Source organism: Antrostomus carolinensis, unplaced genomic scaffold (assembly GCF_000700745.2).
Source record: "Antrostomus carolinensis isolate BGI_N321 unplaced genomic scaffold, ASM70074v2 scaffold10406, whole genome shotgun sequence".
NCBI lineage: Eukaryota > Metazoa > Chordata > Aves > Caprimulgiformes > Caprimulgidae > Antrostomus > Antrostomus carolinensis.
Genome location: NW_010321191.1, coordinates 8126 through 28697, shown reverse-complemented (window position 1 = coordinate 28697; position 20572 = coordinate 8126). Strand labels below are relative to the sequence as shown.

The 20572-nt window shown below is 42.1% G+C and overlaps 1 protein-coding gene across 1 annotated transcript in view; it reads right to left on the bottom strand.

Annotated features, from left to right (window-relative positions):
• LOC104526402 (dedicator of cytokinesis protein 7) overlaps positions 1-20572 on the bottom strand; it is a gene marked incomplete at its 5' end in the record, with an annotated part of 47415 nt that overhangs the window by 20447 nt on the left and 6396 nt on the right. Inside the window, 16 exon segments of the mRNA XM_029085417.1 lie at positions 47-181; positions 1101-1197; positions 3283-3300; positions 3744-3840; positions 4991-5126; positions 5601-5783; positions 6421-6575; positions 7629-7798; positions 11412-11551; positions 12338-12508; positions 13529-13642; positions 13799-13939; positions 14043-14138; positions 15163-15252; positions 16448-16552; positions 20480-20572. The exon segment at positions 20480-20572 is cut by the window's right edge and continues 13 nt beyond it. Of these exon segments, the coding sequence (XP_028941250.1) occupies positions 47-181; positions 1101-1197; positions 3283-3300; positions 3744-3840; positions 4991-5126; positions 5601-5783; positions 6421-6575; positions 7629-7798; positions 11412-11551; positions 12338-12508; positions 13529-13642; positions 13799-13939; positions 14043-14138; positions 15163-15252; positions 16448-16552; positions 20480-20572 (1941 nt within the window).

Sequence of the window (20572 nt, the reverse complement as noted above, 5' to 3'; positions counted from 1 at the left end):
CATCAGTGCTGCTTGGGATATATGATAGTATCCACAGAGAATTCACCTTTGAAACCAAAGCCCTCTGTGTGGCAAAGCAGTGTTGGAGATAAAGTGCACTTTGGTTGCAGGCCATGCTGTGTAGAAGCACTTTCAGCACCCCGCCGAGGATACTCTCTTTGGATTCCGTCACAGAAACAGTCTGCAGTTAAAAGTAAACCAAGAGTTGCATGAGCAAAAACGAACCTCCTGTGTGTGTCTGTGTGAGAATAACCTCGTGTGTGTGTGTGTGTGTGTGTGTGTGTGAGTAACTCTAATGAAAAGCCCTTTGGCACAGAGAAATTATTACTCACTTAGCTGGGTCTGCATAACAGTCACATTTCTGAATCAACCCCCAGGCAATGAAAACCTGACCCATGTGCTAACGCCGGTGGAATGATGGTGCTTTCCACCCGAGGAGGCTCTGACCTTCTGGGACCTTGTTCTACTAGGGGGAAAGTCTGTAGCTGGCCTCGAGGTGGATTATTCAGGTGCAACCCTGGGGATTCCTGGGGCTCCCTACAGCTCAGAGGCAGACGTGGGAAGCCTGTCACTGCCTGCTTCCAGCCCTTCCAGGCTTCATTTGTACAGAAAGCAGGGGACAAAACTGCCACGAGTCCACGCTCACCTGCGGGGACTGAGGGAACAGCTGGGCTGTGCACACAGACTGTGCAAATTAAGTACAGGTACAGGAGGCTGACCTGGAACCCAATGACTTGAGGCAGATTTGGAAGAGGAATCAGTTAGAATAGGGCAGAACTTGGAAATGTTTATAGTTCGTTATTGAGTTTTATGAGCAATTGCTTCTTATACTACAATAGTGAACAACTTTCAAAAATAGGGCAGAACTTGGAAATGTTTATAGTTCATTATTGAGTTAAGACTGAAGGAAGGTATTGACATTTTAAACCAGATTGTTACAGGCTGAGGAACAGCAGAGGCATCATCACCACCCTTCCCACTGCAGCAGGGGAGTTGAACAGTTCTGACAGCACTCAGGCAGTTCAGAGCAGAAGGAAGGTTTTATTTAACCTTCAGGTGATCATAATGCTATTACATCTCTATTTTCTTATCATCCTTACCTGTACAACTATCTCTAGTGTATCCAAAATAATGAGATTTGCTTCCGTTGCAAGATTTCCATCAATAAGTGCCTCATGTTCTATCTCCGCCCTTGACCTAATCAAAGAAAAGAAAGCAATAAAATTACTTTCTGTTTAAGAAGTAGACCCACATTATTTTCTGGTCAAAAATACTTTCACATTAGTAGAAAGACCCCAGTCACAATGCATATATTTATTACTGGACAAGACCACAAGGATATTTTAACACATTCATTAAGAGGACAGGAAGAAAGACTTGTTTAGTTTTTTTTACATGTACAAACTTACACAAGATTTACGTTCACCATGCTCAGGAGAGATCACACTACTTTCTGACACTTCATTACTCTCCCAGGAAGACAGCAACAGTTTAGAATCAAAAGTCCAACTCCAAACTGGTTTAGTAGCGTCGTTAGGCATGCAACAGCACAACCAGGAACAGAACATATGGTGTTATGTTATAGGCTATGGACACGAGGTGGTGCTACACGAGGTAGTAGATCTGTGCTGTTGATCTAGAGTGGTTGTAGCACAGAGAGTATATGGTGAGGGTGCGACCTTTGTCTGTTTATACTACATTATATTACAGTCCTTGAAGAATATCTTCCTCTCCAAGAAAAACTACACAATTTTTTGTTGTTATTTGCCAGGCACACGCTTTCCTGGAAAGGTTTACAAAGTTCATCCACCCACTGACACCCCAGGTGGTCCCAGGAATTCAGCGGTCACCACCTAATTTCAGTGGCACAAGCTGCATTTGGCAAAGATCCAGCAGTGTATTTAAAGAGCCCAACTACAGCCTGTCCTACCACAGGTGTCATCTCCGAAAGACTCATGCCAGGCCAAATCACAGCTGGAGTGTGACTCATGGGAGCTGACAAAATCCAAGCAAAATACACAACGAAGGGGACGGCAGCTGACTCGGCTCTGGGACCTGTATTGCAGCAATCCTCCCCTGCCACCCTCTGCTTCCTCGGGGACATGGGTCCTACACTCATTATCTGCTCTTCAGGCTGCAGAATATGAAGGCTTGGGGCCTGGCCCTATATAAAATAAGACCATCTGTATAAAATAATAACACCTGCAATGAGCTGTGCACAATTCTCAGTGTGAAAACTCTTGCTTATTAGGTTTCAAAGGGCCAGACTCAACCTCCGCATGCAGGACACACTTGCAGTGCCATAGGAGTGGAGTGTGATGGACCCAGGTCACACTGAGCAAGAATGGGTTAAAAACAGGTTTGCAGAGTGATGCAAGCAGATTATTTTGTGGGGTGAGATACCATCCTTTGACCATCAAGGTATTCCACAGCTGTTTACATGTACGTGAGGTCCTTCTGGGAGGAGGAGAGGGCTCAGACCCAGTGCTGGCTGTGAAACCAGGAGTTCTTCAGGCTAAATTTTCATGGAATCATAGGGGTCAGAAGTGACCTCAGGAGATCATCTAGTCCAACCCCACTGCTAAAGCAGGTTGTGCAGGAAAGTGTCCAGGTGGGTTTTGAACATCTCCAGAGATGGAGACTCCACAACCTCTCTGGGCACCTTATTCCAGTGCTCTGACACTATCCACAGCTCTGGAGCTGTGCCATGGTGGAATTTCTATCTACGTTTCATTAGTAGGGTGAAACACAGTGGTCATTTGGCTTTCCCAATGCCTCAACAGGACTGGAGTCTTGGACAAAAAGACACTACTTGACATAAGAAGAGATTACATTCTTGTGTTGGACATAGAAATCAGAAGTTGTGAAGATGTACTTTCTTCTCCAGGAAGTGTCAATGTCTTCAAGGGTAAAATATGGCCTGATCTCCATCCAGGCTCTAAAGACTCCATTCCTCAGTGTCCTCAAAACTTCACTTGGGCTTTCCCAGGATTAGGAACAATTCTTTTGCTGGGAGGAAGGAGACTGCAGGTTGCAATTTGAGGGAACAGAAAACATGCACAGCAAAGCTCAAACATAACTCCTGAGCCCTCCAGATTAAACCACATCAAGAGAAGGAATTTTCAAAGAAAATGGGTGTAATAAGCAAAAAGAGCTCATTCCAATCAGTTGCACACACACACTGAAAACTTCTGCCAAGCATCACAAATAATGCTGTGATGACTGAGTCTGCAGATGTACAAAATGGTAATTTATAAGAACTGCACACCAATGCTACAGTACCTGGCTGGTTTGTGGCTTCTAAAAGCACAGCACATGTGGAAAAACAATCAAAGTGATGGATTAGGACAGGAAAGGAAAGCGAGCTTTGAGAACTCCAGAATGCTCTTATGGAATAAAGGAAATATGACATGAGATATATATGCTATCTGTGAAAACTCTTAATGGGTCTTCTCTCTAAATTACAGCTTACTAGAGGGTTTTAAGAAGGTAATGGATTGCATCAGTCTCTTTAAATCTCATTTTAAAATCTAAGAAAGCCAGGGACAGTGGAAAAGCAGAGTTAGGTAGGGCAGTGTTGGGCTAAAAGCCATTTGCACACTGCCAGCCCTGCTCCAGCTGAGGGCCCAAACCTGCTCACACCAAAGCTAAGCTTACTGCTGCCACTGGCCTACGGGGAGAGAGACCCTGTGGTCTCACAGGCACTGTCACATTGTTAATGTAGAAGGATAAGGTAGAGTTACTTGTCAAGCTTTTCTGTGTTTTGACGCCAGTGAGTCATATCCTTTCTCCATCTCAAATTCTCTTGACTTCCAAATGCGCTCCCAGAAGGACTTCTCTCTGCAGGATAATATCAAAACAATAGCAGTCATCTCAGGCTAGTTTTTTTTTTTTTGCATGGGTAGCAACTCTAGATTTGTTCACAAGTGACAGCAAACTATGACTTCTTAGAGCCCTAGGCTATGGCAGTCACCCAAGATGTTTACATGGCCCCTAATTCTGTCACTGATGAGTGGCATGAGAGGCAACTTCACTTGCAGTGGTTTTGTAGGCAAGAGAGCAATCAGACCATTTTGTGTGCTGCCACATGCCAGCTCATTGCAGAGCTAACAGAGAGAGGCAGCTGAGATACTCAAATCAGGGAGGGAGCTGTCAGGGCTGCTAAGAGAAGCATTCTCCTTGGACTATATAAGGAGCCTGGGTGCAGCAATCCTCAGGAGACTGATACTGCTGTCCTCAAGCAGCACACAGTAATGTTCTCAGGGTGGTGCTGAGACCCCCTTTCCCACCTCTAAGTCTGTATTCTCACTTTTGGGAAGGCAGGGGAATTTCAAGTGATAAAGGCAATCAGGCCAGATTGAGAAAAAAAATTACAAAGGTCTCCATCTCTCTGATGTGATTCATTAATTATGGCTCTAAATTATTTATTCCACTTAGCCTACAATGACTGGCTCACATGGACCTGTGGCAGAGTAGGACAGGTCTGATATTTGTCCTAATGCCTGGGCCATCCTTCCTCCCAACCAACATAAACAGCAAAAATCATCAGAAGGTGCTTGTTACCCAAACTACTGGCTATTTCAAGCCTCATTAAATTAGCAGAACTATCCAGTCATTTTCAGAGCTAACAGGGCAAGATCAGGCAGTTTGTTTTTCCACTCTGATCCTTGCACAGGACACACTAGAAGGCAGCTCTGAAAGATGTTACACTGGAAGAAGTTCAGGCAGGAACAGCCCATAAATGAGACATGATCACATGTACACAAAAGCAATCAAGTAACAAATAAACTGCCTGTAGATGGAACTTAGGAGAAGTGTGGAGATTTTGCTGACCCAGTGAAACACGTTGCTAACTGCAAACAGCTTTTTCTAGGGGCCTGAAGATCGTGATGAGTAGTATCCCACACCACAGATGTGTGCAAGTAATTGTTGGGGATGGGAGTAGCAGTTTTTGGAAAAAGGGGACAGCACAGAAGACACCTTTACTCACCTAGCTGTCCTCTGCTTCTTCGGACCATTTCCTGCCTTGCCCCTATGCTTCCCAAAATAGCTTCTTCAAGTTTGGCTCTCATGTCTTTCGACTTCTTGAAGGTCAAACTGTTCATTCTTTCAAATACTTTCTTGCCCTGCAAGTTTCAAATGAGATCATGAAGGAAGATTCTTTCAATGTGGGATATTTTCTAAGCATTAACAACTCAAAATATCTTTCCTGTCTAAAGACATACAGCAAGAAAGGAATACAGGTTTAGTTGCTAGCTAGATAATCTACTCCAGCACTGCTACAGAAAACTGTCTTCTTGTTGATAAGCAAAGTGACCAAGAGCAATCCCCTTTCTCTGCAGCAGTTCCCAGATGAGTAGCAAGCAGTACAAACTGCTTAAGAAGTGAAACAAGGCACAGACATTTGCATGGCTGAAAAGTAAACACGGAAAAGGGCTAGAGGTTGCACAGAGACGTGCTTAGCCTTGGGATTCTGAATATAGGAAATACTTAGGAGAGAGCAGGAAATGCCTTTCTGGAGTCGTGTAAAGGATGGGAGTGTAAAGTTCCTGGGAAAGCCCTAGGAGGAACTTCAGGAGGTTTAAACAACATAGCAGTACCTTGTATTCAAAGCAGGATACGCAAAGATAAAGCAAATCCAGCAGGCGATTGAGCTGCAACACTGACAGGTCAGTGAACCACTTCTGCAAGACACTTTCGTCTGCATTCTTGAGCACCCACAGGAGACAGATCAGAAGGCTGCGGCTGGACTCTGTTGAGAAGGTGGAGTGTTGCCTGCCACTCTAAAAGAGAGGTCAAGACATTTGCCACACTGTATTTCACAGCCAAACACTTCAATCATCACTAAAATGATCTGCACCAGCCACCATCCCAGCCTAAATAATTACCAAATAGGAACAGAGGGTGAATAGACATTTATTTTTTACTAACAATCAGGAGATTCACATTTCTCTTTCTCAACCCAGCAGTTCAATGCAGCCCACAGACAGTCAAGAATGAAGCAGCAGTTTGAACCAAAATAATCATGTTGTACGAATAAATTTCTGTTCAGACAGTGAATACCCATTTCCTCATTTATGTCTTTAGCTAGGTGGGATTCAGATTCGAGCTCATAATGACCATTACCCTCCACAGAGCTTTTATCAGATTGTTTCATAAAAAGTGAATCTTTATCAGAAAAGAGCATTCCTCCATTTTCTGAGGTTTGTTGATTTTCATCCCTGCTTTTCATTTTATTCTACTCTCCCACAACAACATGTAAACGTGACTTGTTCCCAACCTTCTCCCTGTGTAACACCCAACTGCAAACTGATACGAGTCTCTACCACTCACTGATCAGCCCCACAGGACCTGCACGCGTAAATATTTGCTTGTTGACATAGATTGAGGGTCAAGGAATAGGGAGAGGTGGTTTTGTACCGATGAGGTGTGTAGAAAACTGCTGGGTCGGGTGAGCTGAGGGACCGACGTTCCTGCGATGGCCATGGCAACTGTCTGGCTTATCATGCTTCCACCCTCGCTTTCATAATCATCAACAGCGACGCAGCTTGGCCTCCCTCGCTGATTGTGACTCTCTGCCGAGAAACACATGCATCTAGTTAATGCCCAAATTCACAAGTTTCTTTCCCCAGCCTCCCTCCACAGTGCTAGTTTGATGGAACTGTCTAGGAATGCAAATGGAAAAATCATCACACTCGTGGGGCCCTGCAAGTAAACAGGACTATTATTTGTGGTCATGCAAAGCAAAGAAAACAACAATTTTCAAATGCAACCTACACGCCCTCAATATCTAGAACTCTTCTGAAAACAGACCTTTTGTCCCTTTGAGTCCTTCACTCCAAATCCTTACTTGCAGCTTTATTGTGTCATTAAACTCAAAGGATGCAGAAGATGACTCCAAATTCCAAACTATTCCAGATGGGACTCCCTGCCCTGATTTGAAATAACCCACCTCTGCTGCTCTGCAGGACACTTTGCAAAGCACCTCTGAAACAAACTGCTGACAGAGCACAGCACATACTAAAAGGAAGAAGAGGAACTCTGCTTATCCTTTGGAATTGTTATGAGAATTGTACGGTACGTGGGGTGACTTTTTAAGCAGGTCAGAGACACAGAGGGAGGCTGGCTATGCATATACAGTAGCCAGCCAGATGTAAAATAAAATGTATTGCTAGTTTTTTGCTTCATGCAAACAAGTGGGCAATGCAGCTTTTGAGTGTTAACAGTCATTGAAGATACATTTTGCAAGTGCAGTTTAGGAAACAGATGTGAAAACATGTCAAAGTTAGAATTTAGAAAGAGGAACAATCTCATCCAACAGTAGAATCATAGAATCATAGACTGGTTTGGGTTGGAAGGGACCTTAAAGCTCATCCAGTCCCAACCCCCCTGCCATCAGCAGGGACACCTTCCACTAGACCAGGTTGCTCAAAGCCTCATCCAACCTGGCCTTAAACACTTCCAGGGAGGAGCAGCCACAACTTCCTTGGGCAACCTGTTCCAGTGTCTGACCACCCTCACAGTGAAGAACTTCTTCAGTAAAGGGTATTGTAGTTCAATTTTAGAACCCAAACACTCAAGTCTGGCGAGTACACGAACATATATTCAAAGCACAGAATATACAATACCTGTGAAGTCATAAAGCTGAGGCACAGCTTCCATGATCACGCCAATCAGAGGTAGATACAGCATTGCCACCCGGGCCTTTACCTGTGGGTCAGCGTACCGCGGATCCGAGTCGTGACTGGACAGTAAATTGTGTACCATATTGATGACCTTCTTATGCAATCCAAATAAACTGTTAAAAGAGAGTTGGGTCACGCGGATTAGTTAATACCTTCAAAGCAAACTATATTTTGTAACTAAGTGGTTTCAAAGAAAGAAAAAAAATCCTGGTTTTTATTTTTAACTTCACACAAACTGCCATTACATGTATTTTTGATCTCCCATGGACTTTATGAACGGCATTGCTTTAGATTATGCCACATGAAATGTACAAAAATATCTTTCTGAGGTGCACACCCAATATAATGTGAACACTCTCATATTTTCTAGAGAAAAACAAAGCCCCAGCTACTGCTATGCTGAAGTATTGAGACTGCTAAGGACCATTAGGAAAACCTGGGGAATATGGAAAACAGGGAGAGAAACTTGAGAGGACAGCGGGTTTAGTGAAACTATTGGTTGTGTTCTTTTTTTTGTTTCTATTTAACATCATTTACAGAGAGAAAAGCCCTCCTAAGACAGAACATTGCTTTTATCAAATAATCAAGACATTTCTGCTTCAGTTCTCTGACCTCCCACACAATTATTCAACCAAATCAGTAGACAGATCAATGATTCTGAATAAAAAGTGTCAAAGAATTGGAGGGATAGAAGGAAAAACAGCAAAAAACGGCCTTCCTTGTTATTAAGATGCAAACGATGGCAGGGCCCAAGCACCAGCTCCTTTTGCAGAGCACCCTGCGGGAGCCTGCTCGGTGCTCGTGCCTGGAAAACACAAACTCCCCTGAATCTCTCAAGAACTCGCTCTGCTCCTTTCAATTCCCTCAGCCACCACACAGAGGCAAAACTCTCTCAGAGCAAATAGCAGGTATCTCTCTCGCTATTTGCTTCTGTAGGCAAACCAGGCCAAGAAGACCACTTTACCCCATGCATGAAGCAGCCAAGGAAGCTCATACATTATGCATTAGCAAAACAGAAGCTTCAGTGTTCAGACCTGAGGTATTAAAACAAGTGCTGAATTTCAGGCAGTATCCACTTTACCTGAAAAGTAGAGTTGAGTTCTGGTTAAAAAAGACAAGAGGCTTTGACTGGATTGTTGGGGGTTTCAAATGATTAGTAAGACACCAGTACAGGTTTGGAGGACATTAGCTAGTTGTAGCTACACATATTTCCTGTGGTTTTTTAATCAAGCTGTAATGAGATCCTACAATTGCTTGTTTGTGTAATTAGTGAGACCCTTAACAACCAGGAAGGAAATGCTTATTTAAGTGACTGGTTCCTTCAGATTAAGGTTAAAGAAAAAAGTCTTTGTATTCTTTTGAAGGAGTGGCACCTAAGCTGTGCTTCTAACAGTTCAAAGGAAACTATCCCACAGACCATAGAACTGCACATAGGGAAAACACATCCAAACAAAGCAGAGTAATTCAAACCTAGGACTACATGGATTTCTTTTCCATTTTTCCAGAACAGAGCAGGTAGCGTGGTGGATCGATCCATAGCGAAGAGGAGGAAATACTGCCCACTAATCTTTCTGGCTGATAATGCAATGAATTGATCTTGCTGCCCTCCAACCATCCCCTCTGTTATCTCAGCCCTGGCCTGAATCTGTGTCAACACCGCACACTTTGGGGAAGACTGACTTTTGTCACTGAATCAGAGGGCCAAATTCCAATTTTCTCACTTCTGTCCTGTAACATCAGTCAATATGGGCACTATGAAACGAGTAATAGGAGTTAAAAACCAAAGCACCACAGCAATGTGTTCAGGGTCTAGCTGCTGGGACTCACTCTCTGTTCTCCATTTCTGCAATTGTCAGATTCAGTGGGCTTGTTTCATCCACACGCTGTCTCGTCTTTTAGACTGCAAGTGTTCTGGAGAAGGACTGTCATGTGCCATGTTACTGTACAGCACCTAGTACAGAGGGGTCTACCTAACACAGCACCTTCAGGCACCAGGGTACTGCAGGCTTCTCTGTCCAACTCTTCCCTGTCCAATCCAAAGAGCTCTTATAAAATGGTGAGCTCCATGGTAATGGAGCAAAAAGCATGGATAGAACAAATTTAAGTCTTTATATTGCCTAGCAAGACCTCAGGCAAAGCTCTAACACAATAAGCAACTAGATGGGCATCCCTCTCCACTCCTGCTGCAGGATAATGCAACTGGGAACAATTCTGAGCATTTTCAAATAGTGGCCAAAACATTTTAATGGCAGGCATGGCTGAACCCTCTACTGATCACCTGCTGATGATACTACACGACTGTTAAAAGTCTTCACAGGCAAGGGAAGAGCTGATCTGAACAGATTGGTTTACTTCATATGGTGGATCTACCAGAAGGTAGAAGCTGCAAACAACAAGTCGTTCTGGAAAACAATAAAAACCAAAGATTGGTTTACTTCATATGGTGGATCTACCAGGGCAAACGCAGAAGGTAGAAGCTGCAAACTACAAGTCGTTCTGGAAAACAATAAAAACCAATCACATTGCTGTTATACATCTCCACCAAAATTCAGGAGCTTTGAGCAAAATGTATCTCCAAAGCTGAACTGGTATCAGTGGGTGTTTTCTGTCTAGGTAAGGTTTGAGAGAGGAGCTGTCTCCTCAGGGACACCAGCAAGATCATGCTGATACCTCCTTTGTGCAGCTGGGCAGAGATCAGCTTAAGTGCTGAGAACAGCAAAGTGAGAGGGCTCAAGAGGCAGGTAGGTGAGAATAGAAAGTTTGAGAAGAACAAGGGCAAATATAGTCAGAGACCTGATTTCTAACCAGTGAGCAGGATGTTGCTATGCTACGAAAAGCATTTCTGCAGACAGGGTATATGGGTAAAGATTTGCTGCTTTTTCCATTTCACACCAAACAAATGGGACTGCAGTGTGTTATGTACATATAGAAGAAAATATTCTAATTTATGGCATCGCTTTCTTCTCCAACAGGAAACAGAATGAATGTTTAACTCCTGAGACCTCTTGGTAAAGGGGCAGAATTAACCATGAATCATCAGCATTTGTCGACTCGGCTGATATTTCTGAGTCCTCCTTCAGAAAAATGCCTGTGAGAGAACTCAGGACTGTGGAAGCAATCAATAATTTCCATTGAAACCTATTTTAAAGAGGCAAGGCAGAATAAAGCTCTAAATAACACAAGTAACAGACTGGATGTCAGGACTACAGGTTACGCTCTTACTTCAGAAAATTATTTGTTACACAAGCCAGGCAAGTTGCTGACAAACTCTGCAGGCTTGACTCTATTTGTCTATTTATGGAACCTGCAGGGGCCTCATCAATGCATAATTTAGGTTTAAAAAAAACGAAATACATTGTAACATTTAAAACCACCAGCAATAGAGACTTCCTAAATGTTGAAAATTAATTTCTTGTTACGATTGAGAAAGGCTATTTTCCTCTTAGAGCTCCAGCAGTGCTCCTGTGGCAGCTGGGGGCTCCAGCAGGAACCTCTTTTCCTTCTCAGCTGGCAAAATGTTATTGAAATCACGTTTACAGAGTCAGGGCTAAAGAAGTAAGAAATATGAGGAGTAGGGAGAAAGAAGAGGATCCTTAAAGAACTGGTTTCTTATCTTCTCAGCTCACAAATTTACATCAATTCTGGCCATGCCAGAACTTGCTTTTCATCCACCATTTCCTTGGAATTACAGAAAACTCTTGGGGAAAAAAAAATGTAAAGATTTACCCTTCTGCATCAGGATCTAAAATGACAGCCAGTTCTGTTAACACAAGCCCAGCCAAGTAATGCTGTTGGCGGAAAGGCACAGACAATTCAAACATATTTGCAATCTTCTGGTCTTGGACATTTGTGGAGAACCCAGAACTCTGTGAAAAAATCAAATTTCAGAAGTTGCATAATGAGGCCCCTTGGAACACAGAGTCAAAGCTTATGAAATACATTAGAAGCAGTTTTCAGAATTAAAGACAATCTCACATAAACTACCTTTTCCCTTTTTTGTTTGGATCTAGGCACATCTACTTACATTATATCCAAGCTCAATAACTCTTCTATTAATTCTGTTTGCTGTTACTGCCTTCCCACCTACAGGGCAGGTCTTGGGGAAGTTAAGCCACATAACCTTTAAAAGTGGATTAGTTAAACTTTTAATTCAGGTATGGATGCTCTTATTCAGGCTTAAGAAGGCTTTAATTTGATTTAGTTTATGTAATTTTGCAACTAATTAATCCACTTGAATGATACACTTGCTAATTCCAATTACTTTTTCTGAGCAGGCTAGGACTAAGCTGCAGCATGCTAAAAAGACCCTTTTTTTTTTGTAAGAAAAGGGTAACACTGGACAAAACGTTTTCTTTAGTGGCTCATTTATGTTCATGTGTTTCTCCAAAATAGGAGGGGACTAGATCTGTAAGGACAGAAGCACAAGTGGTCACTAAGAGGATAGGGATATGGGCGTTCTTTTTTTCAATAACAAAAGAGCAAAAGAAGTCAAAACCTCTGTGGCAGGAAAAATTAATTTCTAAATAAACACTTTCAAAACATAATAGCAAGCAGAGACTGAAAATACAGGTGATACAACTGCCTCATATGATTTATTGTCTCAGAACAAAGCTCAGCTTGCATTTCCACAAAGGATCCTTGTCACAGCATACCTGAGAAGTTGCTGAAGACACAGATGGTGATGGAGATGCAGGTGGTGTGAGCAAGCTGCAGGGTAAATTCAAGGTGACGTAGTGTTCATGGCTGCAAATAATGCGGAGGAAGTCCAGCCTCAAAGATGCCAGGTTACTTGGATTTGTTAAGGAATACAGCTTTGAAGACACCTGGCAAGTTTAGCCCATAAGATTGCAGTTAGCACCAAAGGAGAGCACAAATGCAGCACCAGCCCCCCTGTCCCATCACTGCTCCCCTAAACCACTTCCAAAGCAAGAACTGACGAGCTTAATATCGTTAAATGGTCACATCCACATCACTTCTTCGTGCTACAGATTAAACCTCTGATGTGCAGGAGCCAGACACATCCCAGCCAATGGCACATATATCAATACAAGATGTATATAACAGCCATATTTACATAAACAAATGAGGAACCAGGTACTTCACATACGATGGCCACATCCTATTGATTTCAGAAGGGAGCTGTGAGAAGCAGGATCACACAGCATCATTCATTAACAGGTCAAAGGTGCAGGTTGGATAATATACAGTAGGCAACAGAGCTCAAATGCTGTTCTTGTCCTTTATATAAAATGGTTTAGACTCTGCAGAAAAAATGAGTCTAAGCCTAAGCTCCTGATACCTCATCATCTCCTTTGTACACAGTGCCAGCACAGATGTTTGTAGTCAAACAAAACTTCGTGGTATGAGGTGATTTTTCTGCCACAACACCACAAATTAGCTTCCCAATGCATTAAGTAGGAACCCTCCTTGTCAGGGAGGAGACCTTGCATCCTCAGAAGGATGGAAGGTGAGCTTGGTGATCAAGATGATCATACAGGGTCCATGTGTCCTTGAGAGAACCACTGACAAACCATGATAGTTTGGGCTCCCTCACAAAATTTCCTACTAATTTTTGGTTCAATTACTCTGAACGTGGTGAGCAGAGGGAATAATTCTTCCTTCCTGCTGTATATCCATTCACTCAAGGGAGTTAGTCCCAATTTACCTTTAAGAGTGTAATCAGAAGGGTGTGAACTCAACTGCCACTGAGAATGGCTCGCTTGCTCTAAAAATACCTGAAGAGCAGAATTCTGTGTCCATACTTTACTGTCTGTCCAAAGAAAGTTAGAGCAATAGGCTAAGTGATGGTTCACAGGTAAGTCATAATATTTATCTACATTCACCTGTTTGTAGCAGGTCTTAATAAGAGCAAAAACAAATCCTCTGTCCATGATAGACAACAGGTCATTGAGGAAAAATGCAAGACTGGTGTTGAGCCTTTCAACCATTTCTGTATCCTGGACAGAAGGAAGAAAAAAAGGGGAAAGAAAATGAAGACGGGCACACTGTATGTTTTCAAACAACAATTCCTGGTCTAGGCACCAGCAAACAACAATGCAGGAGATCTGGTGCCTGAGCTCTGACCAGGGCTGAGTTTAATCGTTTGCCATTACCTTCTGAAATCGAGAGACTATATCACCGGCAATTGTGCTGACCAAAGCAGTTACATCATCCATGAAACGCTCAGGAAAACGATTCTTTCTTGGCGCATCCAGTTTGTCAGCAAAATACAAATGATGCACCATGCTCTTCACCTACAGGAATATAAATTACAACAAAGTCACTTGCGGTTGTTGCCATTCGTGTTTTAAACTAGAAATTGTAAGACAATAAGCAAGGTGTTTCCAGTTTGCTCACCATCAGCTCGAAGAAGAACCAGGCTTGCTGTAGGGCTGCTTCCCGCACGCTCCCGCTGCACACAACCCACTGTAAGGCCAGCTCTTCATGAAAAAGCTACACAGATTCAAATCCAGAGTTAGCCCCAGCCTCAAGATCAGCTCACAAAACAGTCCACATGAGAAATGGCAGCACGGACCATGGAAAGTATGGCAAACAATGAGGTTAAGCAAAATAAATAGTCGGGAACATGACAGCAGTGGTGGCATCCTTAAAGAAAACCCCAACTAACAATGAAGGACGATGTTACGATGTGTGATGTGAGGAACGTTTCACAGCATCTTGCTCCAAAATTGAATTTCAAGTGTTAAAATAATTTTCCACCCACCCCCCCACCCCTCCAAAAAAAAAAAGTTTGGTGCTCAAATTAGTTTAGTTTAAAAGTCTACCTTTCTGCCTGGTCTGATTTTTGCAGGAAAAAGGAGTAAAAAGTGGACATATAAAGCGATTTGTACAAGTATGTATATTTACTGTGAGAAAGGACTTAAAACAGTAAGAAAGAAATGTGGGGCTAAGAAACAGCTTTTTGTTTTCTTTCTCAGGAGGACCAAGCCACAGAATGGATGTTGTCAGTGACCACATTTTCATTACACAAAGTCAGGCATTTTGCCTTTCTGACACTGCTTGGTAGGATCTCATCTCCTCTAAGGGAGTGCACTTCCAAAGTAACTCCCATTCACCTTCTGAAGCCGCTTTGGATTAACACCTACATAAATGAGTTCAGCACACACCTGTAATGCTAGCCATCTAACACATTATAATTTTGCACACAAGAATGTATCATTTACATGTCTAGACAGACAACTATTCATATTTTTTGAAAGCCAGTAATAACTGGCTCCAAACAGTATGGACATTAAATCAGACAAGCTACTCCTAATCATTTTATTCTTCCCAACTCAGCTCTGTCAGAATACTTCATATTCACCACAGCCTGGATATTCAGAGGTGCTAAGCAATAGCAGTTCCTAATGACCTCGGAAAAAAACCAGGCTGTAAATAAAAGAATAGATTGCATTACGTTTTCAGAATGACTTAACCTCCCTGCCCCAAAATATCAATTGTCTTCACTGAAATCTACCTTTTTAGTTGGTAATCGTCCTGTTAATGTTTGTAAGAAACTTGACGTCTCAGTGTGCGAAGACATACGATTACAACTTCGATCCGTAGCCTACGGAGTGGAGATGAATGAATGATGACAGGACATTAAAGTTTGCTGTGGATGGGTTTTGTAGCTCAAGGACATTGTACGTTTACAAAAATACTGTTCCAACTGTAGGCTTTTACTGTCTTTACACCTTTTTATGCATTTTCAAACTCTTATTCATTTACAGATCTGGTTTAAAGAAAATGACAGAACTTTTTTATTGTTTTAAGACATCCTGGCTATTTAAATAACTTGCATGTTCTTATGCACAAAGACACTTCTTGCTGCAAAGCATGAAACTTTTTCATCATTGTATTTTATCAACATGCATGTACATCAAGAAACTAATAATACTTGTCATTTCAGTCCATACCTCTCAATCTACCAGAGACCAAGCATGTGGGGATGTATCCCACAGCGACGCTGCTACTGGCACAGGGCATGAGAAAACTACTGAAGTTCTGTTTCTGATGCAAAGAATTTGCCATGAGTGCAAGTGAAGTCAGACTAAATATTTCTGGAAGACTGATAAACTTGAAAGGAGGTACAGTTGAGAGGTAGGGTCAAGGCAACCATGCAGTGGAAAGCAGCAGGCAACGGGGGCTAAGTAAATTAACTCTTTCTCACTGAAGCTGCTATAAAGTTTTCATACTTTGCAACACAGAACAGATACAATTGGCCCTAGTAAATCACTGGATCCAGCACTCAAATTTACATGTTTTAACAGAGAATTTACATGTGTACCAATTTTAGCTTAACAACATTCCACTCAAACAGTCATGAAGGATTACTTGACGATGAATACTAAATGCTTGATGAAAACGGCAAAATGGTTCACAACATCAAAAGAAATGGCAAACATGGACAAAACTATGAAGCTGTGATTAATGTTCCCACTTAGAAATGTGTTCCACCTTAAGCTGAAACTAGTGTTAGAGAAAGAAAAGAAAAGCAGTCACAGTATTTACATTTCACAGACCAGCAACCACTGAAATGAAAGAAGGGGACACGTTCACGCGTTTTGAGGTTTTTCATGCAGTGTGGTGAGGTGGTGGGGGAGAAGATGCTAATTTATAAAATAAAACTCACAAAGTTTTCAAGGAATAAATAAATAATAATAATAATAATAAAAAACAAACCACCAAAATCAGAGTATACACTGAAAAGAAGATATTCTACAGGGAAACATCAGGGAAAACAAAGCCAGAAAAACCTCTACCGAAGACACCACCTGTGATGACTCTGCACTTGGGCTGGGGTTGGATCCCCATGGGGCTGCTTTTGGACCACCAGTGTTTACCCAGGAATTGGAGCGGTCTAAACCCTGGGCATGTAATAGAAAGCAGTTGGGAAAGGAAAGAAATATTACATATTGCATGCCATACAGTAGTCAAAGTTTAGTCCTTAAAAGCAATCAAAGCGGGTACACTGCACACACATCACCAGTCAGCCTGAATTCTCAGGTGGCTGTTGAGACATTTCAGTCCAGAGGATTATTTTATATCTCATCACACATACACCACATCAATACTGTCGACAGCTCTGGTCCAACCTGTCCTATCTATAATGTTTGATGTTCAAAAACTATCCTCCTCCTGAAAAATCTTACTCTTTGAGTAGTTTAAACCCATTCACTTCAGAAGATGGAGTCAGCTCAGATTTACAGTGTGACAGAGGAAAATGGGTGCACAGACATGAAAACCACAAAGGATGCACTCTGTGGTTTCCAGCACTTTTAGGGTAGACTGCTTGTTAGCCCACAGTTTATAAGTTCTACAACTCTCAAGGAAATGCTGAGAAACTTTGAAAAGATGGGCTGTCAGCTCTCACAGGGTTTCCTACTCATGGAATAAAAATCCAGCACTGCTGGTAGAGTAACCCTGTGAAGAGGATTTCACATGGACATGTGGGTTCTTTCTCTGGCAAAGAGGGGAAAGAGCACGTACCTTTTCTGGAACCAACCTGCTTTGGCAAGAAAAAATATCTGAAAAGTCATCCTGCTTTTTAAAAGCTCAATCTAATTTGTACTCCAAGTTCTACTCCTGCAACGGATCATGTGGACAAAATTACTGTGATCCCTCCTCTCCACTCCCTTCTCCTCTCAAGACACTTGGAAAGAAGAAAAGGAAAAATTTAAACTTGTCACCCAGGCTGTGCCCAAGCCAGGAACATGCAGTGGGATACAGTGGACTTTCCTGGGTCCCAGGAAGCAGCTCTAATGAAGGCAATTTTGCAAACAGTGATGCCTTATAAACTCCACACATCTGTATCAACCCTCACCTGAGCAAGAGCTTTCATCCTAGTTTCTCTGCCAATTTAGGGCTTTTTCCCAAGATTATCACCAGCTGCAAAGTCCACCAAGCCTAACAATCTATTTCTCTCAGTAAAGAAAAATCCACCTCAAGGCTGAACCTTGCACGAGAGCTGTAACCTGGGATTCGAACCATTAATCCACTGAGCTATCCTCTATGCAGAGTACAGCAACGCTGTAATTTAGCTTAAGGTGTTCAATAAAAAAAATACTGAACACACATAAGGATAGTATTTTAATCTCAAATACTTTTTGGAAGAAATAAATCAAAGCTCTCTGCCCTGCTCAGAGCCATAAACATGCTTTATTTTGCTCACGGTGAATTAAAGTCAAAAGGACTTTGCAGAATGCTGAACTAAGCTCATGTTTTGTAAAATCAGGTCTAATTTTGAAAATGCCTTTATCACACTCATATTTCTGCTCAAAATCACGTCACTTTGGTTCTGAGGATAAACTTAAACACATACTGCATTTGCAGACACAGAAATAATTTTGTAAAAATCTGAAAAGGGGAAGATTCTTCCCTCTCTGGAAAGTAAGAGCACAAGAGCTGCTTCTTTATTGGCAGAGTAACTCCAAAGTTCACAAAAATCCTATTAAAATCTCCTCTATCTCTGGGGTTCTATCTGCAGCTGGATCTGTACAGGAACTTAACACACATTTATGAAAACCCCCTGTTGAAGCAATGAAACTCCACAATCTTTTCTGGTCTTTTCCAACACTTCAGGAACACCTAAAGTGTAAAATCTCATCATAGGTCTTTTTAGACATATAATAAATTTGCTTTAGTAGGGAATAAAATTTACATGGTCTCAATTCACAAATGAAAGCAAAATAAGTGACAGATCTAAAACCTCCTCTCTTATGCAAATACACAGAAATCTTCCAAATCCTGTAAAGAGGATGACTATTTGTATTTTCAGAATTAAGTAAAAAGCTGATATAGGGGAGACAAAGCATATTTACCAAACTTATGAAATATCTCACATTCCAACAAAAAAACAATACAAGACTGGACTCCAAAGACTTCCACCAAACAACAAAACTCTGTATTTTTTTTTTAAATAGAAAGTCTCCCATAATGCATCCTAATTTGAAGTGTGTATGTGCTTAAGCCATTACTTGGAGAAGCAGAACAGGAATTTTGTGCCCTTTTACCCATTTCAGCACCTCCAGAAGTGTCTCATTTTTGTCTATTTCTGTTAACAAGCAGAAATAATTACACCAAAATTCTGTATAGTCAGACTGAGCTTACTTTCTGATCCTCAGACTATCCTAAAGGAAACTTTTCCCTTAACAATTATTCACAGAATAGGTTTTTCTTTAAAGCCTTTCCACCTCTAGTAGAAAATCTCTCTTCATTTTGTATTGTGACATTATTCACTAAGCCAGCATGTGTTAAATTTCTGATAGCCTGTGTAAATTCCATATGCACATTAGCGCCTGTGGCATTTCACAAAAGGTCAGGGTTGTTTAATTAGCAAGATATTGAAGTGGTCTTTAAAATATTTTAAGACTTCTAAGTCCAAACTTTAATGCAAGAAATAATGATTTGCCTGCCCACACATCTTCAGCCTCTTATTTGGTCAGCAAATCATGTTGCTATTAATTTTAAATTGGTAACCTCTTTCTGAAACTATGTTTTTTCTTGCTCTTATAAAACCCAGGACCAACCAGTGTGAAGCCTGTCTGGCCAGGCTAATGGCTTTATTAACAAACCTGCTCAGTGAAAGGATCAAACATAACAGCTCTCTGAAAGGGCTCAGGAATTCAGCCTCTTATTTGGTCAGCAAATCATGTTGCTATTAATTTTAAATTGGTAACCTCTTTCTGAAACTATGTTTTTTCTTGCTCTTATAAAACCCAGGACCAACCAGTGTGAAGCCTGTCTGGCCAGGCTAATGGCTTTATTAACAAACCTGCTCAGTGAAAGGATCAAACATAACAGCTCTCTGAAAGGGCTCAGGAATTCATCTGTGCTGGGAGAGTTTTTTTTTAAGAGTCTCATCTTAGTCTAAGTTACCACAGCTTGAAGATTAAATAAAGAGAACCCCAAACAAGCTCAGGCACCCCTCTGAGGGAAAGGAATTACCAACACAGCAGATTTGCCCTGGCTCATCCCATCTATTTTAGGCACAAAACTGAAGAGCTTAAATTGGGACTGTAGCAGTCCTACATACTTGGAAGTCACCAGAGAGGGACAGGCCCTTCTGCAGCAGACGAAGCATACACTGAGCCTCGAAGAGCCAAAGTAGGACCATGGCAGATGCTCTGTGCTAATGTGCCCACGCTGGAAAGTCACTTTTTGGTGTGGGGAGTCAATGGGGGTGCAGAGTCAGCACACCATAAATTCACACTGCAGCTCAGATGGCCAGATTATGGCTCACTCACTAACCATCCCAAATCCTCTCTGGCTCATGCAGGGACTATGAATATTCCGGCTGTGTGCAAGACCCCTGCTCTGGGCATAAGCAGAAGAGAAAGCATCTGAGCAGCCATTAGTGCTGAATGCAGAGGAGAAGACAGAGTATTGGTTTGGGAGGTAAGAGTGGGATCACAGGGCAGCAAGGTAGGGGATGCAAGGTTTGGGGAGACATAACAGAGCTGGTCAGAGGGTACAGCTGCTGGCCATGTGAAAAGTGAGGTAGCACTCTTGTCCTACTAGTCTTAGGGAGACAAGTCCAGAAGGACTCCTGCCCCTAGCCACCACACTTGTGGAAGTAACACTGCCAGGATTGGCTCCAGCAAGTCACAGAGATCAGCAACTCTTTTCAAGGAGTGGAGTTTCAGTAGTGTTATCAGCAATTGCCAGAAAAAGCCTGAGAAGGGGCCATTAGTAAGGACATCTTTTCATATGAAAAAATCACAAAAACTTCCCCACCATTTCTCTAAAAATAAGATGCTGAAGCTCCTGTAAGACCCTCAGCAGTGCACGTGTACCTTACTGCCAATGATCGAGCGAACTTCATCATCCGGTGAGGTGGGGGTCCCAGATATATCTGGGTTGCTGTTGCTGAGGCTCCGTGAGCGGTT